Source organism: Pseudonaja textilis, chromosome 2 (genome assembly GCF_049901715.1).
Source record: "Pseudonaja textilis isolate UNSWEBS1 chromosome 2, rPseTex1.2, whole genome shotgun sequence".
Taxonomy (NCBI): Eukaryota; Metazoa; Chordata; class Lepidosauria; order Squamata; family Elapidae; genus Pseudonaja; species Pseudonaja textilis.
The window spans coordinates 166,742,351-166,745,502 of record NC_141991.1 but is presented as its reverse complement, the minus strand read 5'-3'; the positions used below and the strand labels follow the sequence as shown (position 1 = coordinate 166,745,502).

The 3,152-nt window shown below is 41.0% G+C and overlaps 1 protein-coding gene across 1 annotated transcript; it reads right to left on the bottom strand.

Moving 5' to 3' along the window:
- Positions 1–1,084: 1,084 nt before the first annotated feature.
- On the bottom strand, positions 1,085–2,860 carry CCIN (calicin). Its single transcript, XM_026712628.2, has one exon. It carries the CDS (start codon positions 2,858–2,860, stop codon positions 1,085–1,087), a length of 1,776 nt encoding a protein of 591 aa, XP_026568413.1.
- Between the last annotated feature and the right edge of the window lie 292 nt (positions 2,861–3,152).

The window sequence follows — 3,152 nt, the reverse complement described above, 5'->3', positions numbered from 1 at the left end:
CTCGATATGAAGTGCCCCACCAACACCGAGGTCAACATCCAAGCCGTTGCCGCCCACCTGAAGATGCAAGTGGGGGGGAATTAAGTCACCCCCGAAAAGACTGCCTAGCCATTTTTTCGGGGCTCAAAAAAAAATAAGACCCAGCCTTGTTATATGAGAAACACGGTAATTTTCTGAGATTGTGGATTTGGGGTTTTCATGAGCTATAAGCCATCATCATCACAATTATGACAAATCACGGCTTGAACTATCTTGCTTTGTATGTAATGAGTCTATCTCATATATTAGTTTCACCTTTTAAGTTGCATTACTGAAATAAATGAATTTTTTCACGATATTCTAATTTTTCGAGTTTCACTGTATGTACCTCAACAATATCTGGATAGTTTCCCACTGTTGTTAATTTTTATTATTTTTGTGAACAGCTCTGCTAACTGGGTAGAAGAACTCCTAACATTACATTCTTCTTTAAAACCTTGTTAAGAAAAGAGATGGCCATTTTTATTTCCATACAGAACATAGGAGTCTTAGCGCTTGAGAATATCTAAATCTAAATCACAACACCTTTAGCAGTTAACTATTATTGCTGTTCCTCTTTGAACCTGTAATAAAATAGTTAAGAATATTTCTGGACTTTAAAGTTGCCACTGCAACAATTCCAAAATCTTAAGATTACTCCCAAAGGTTAGGGCATAAAAATTTGCATGGGTTACTGCTATGCAATTTCACATAGTCAGGGTTTTAGATGAATCATGCAATGCTTTGCTTGCTAGGCTGCAGCTGTGGGTCAATGAGAAGCCTGGTATCTAGGTTTTTCTCCACTGTTTCAAAATATGTTTCAATATTTAACGTAAAAATCACAGAATGAAACATGTTAACTTCTATGTTAATATTGCATATGATCTCTAGCTGATTATTTTTTGCCTCTAACCCCAGATAAGTGCCATATCCCACTCCAATATTCTCATCCTAATTACATTACGTACATGATAAAGGGACAAAAGGAAGTGTCCATCTATGTATCTGTAAACTGCATTTCAGTCATTCTTTATTGCTACAGATTGTTTCATGTTGGTTTCCCAAATTAATTGACTACAGTTTTTTGGAGGACCTTGCATGGCAACTTCGCCATGCAGCAAGCAGGACAATCAAGAGCTTCTGGAGGCACAGCTAAAGTCCTCCATTCCCCAGTGCTTTGGTCTAACATATATGCTTGCCGATTGATAGAATACTCCTCTGGACGTTTTTCACCTGGACAAATAAGTCCACCACATACAAACACTTTGTTATTCCCAATAGAACACACCGCATGTGACAGATCCAAACTATAGTTATGTGGCAGCAGAGGCACAAGGCTTGAGGTTTTGCTAACTTTAACCTTCTGCAGATTTATTTCCATGCTCTCTTTGTGGCTCTGTACACTCAAAATGTTCTCATGTGGGAAAGACAACAAGGGCTTATGGTTGAACTGAATGGGAAACGTGATATACTGGACTACATTCCGGGTCTCGGTGTCAAAGCAGTCCAGCACACCTACTCGTGAGAAGCGCCCATTTACCAGACATCTCCCTGTCACAATGTAAATAGTCTTGTCTCCCTTGGTGATCAGTGCAGTTGCGTCCATAGGTATACTCATCTTCCCAGCAAGAGTCCATTTCTCTTTGTCTTCATCGTACTTGTAGATACTGGAAATGTACCTTCTTGGGGCTGTGCTACCTCCTATCGAGTACACTGCGCCTCCACAAGTCACCATGCTATGGAAAACAAGACCAACTGGCAGATCTGGAAGTTTGATCCATGTGTTGGTATCCATATCGTACTTCCAGGCAGTCTTCAGCCCAGAGATCTGCTCAGTGGTTCCTCCAGAGACATAAATGAATTTGCCCAGTGAGGCTGCACTGAGTGCGGCTGCTCTGTAAGGCATTTCTGTGAGTTTCATCCAGATATTCTCTCCTATTACATATGCAAACACCTCATTGTTGAATTTGCCCTGTTCTTTTTGTCCCCCTAAGATTACTACTGAGTCCACTAGTGCCCCCTTCCTTTGTTGAAGCATCAAACTTTGAGGACTTCCGTGTTTACGTTCACTCAACACAGCTTCTATCCGGGACAGAGGTCCAGTGTGGTCTGCAAAGAGCAACACTTCCCGACAGGCTGCAAGTAGTGTCTTGGTAGAAACTGCTGTTAAACGTATATGGGCAAAGCACTTTTTAAAATGCTTTTCCCTTTCATTCTTTTTATATTTTATCCACTGAAGGAGACCGAGAAAGATCTGATCTTCATTTTGCACGTGAAGATTCTCCTCTTTAAGCAATTTGCTGAAGACATGATAAGGGCATTGCATAAATTCTGATATGCCCTGAGGCCCGACCCAATAATGAAAATTGTCTCGTATCCCATCATAGGCAGCATTCCTTGTGTCCTTCAGGTCATATGTAGTGGCTATCAGAATGTACTGGAGGCAGTTCTCCATTTTGAGGGACCGAAGGAGGAAATCAGAGCAGTGACTTCTTAAAGTTTGGGAACTGAAGTACTTGGCTCCCTTCAGCAGTTCCTCCACGTTTTTCTCTGAAATCACAATCCTCCCAGTATAGAAATAATCAAGCAATTCTTCCATTAAGGCCGAGCTCATGAATTTCGCATCAATGATAATATAGAGTTCATCATCTGCTTTCATATCATTGCTGGATATCAAACCCCTTATATGGGAAGACATAGCTGCTAAGACATTGAGGTGGGCATGGAAGACAGTCTGGTCCACACTGAGAGCCACATCACAAAATTCCTTGTTCTTTCTTTGTTTGTTAAGGGCCTGTACCATAAAACTGTTGTGGTTCTTTTCTGTAAACTGCATCTTCATGTTTTGAGCTGGGTCTGAAGGTTGTCTGAAGTTGAGGATGATGGTAAAAGCCTAGATTCTCTTGGCCTGAAAACCTCACTCTGAGTGCAGTGGAGTGATGTCAGTAGATGTAGATACCAGGTCATAATTACTTGTGACCTATACTGAAAACAGCCTTTTGAAATTTGTAAAAGGTTCTGCGCAGCATTTGGATAATATAGGAATGTTACTTCAGATCCAGTATGGATACGCTCACTGTTGATAGCTTCCTAAAGAGGTTGAGCCTTTCCCTTCTCACTATGCATCTTCAGGA

What these genes read in the sequence shown, in the direction of transcription:
- CCIN (XM_026712628.2), bottom strand. Translation starts at nt 2,860, where the DNA reads ATGAAGATGCAGTTTACAGAAAAGAACCACAACAGTTTTATGGTACAG.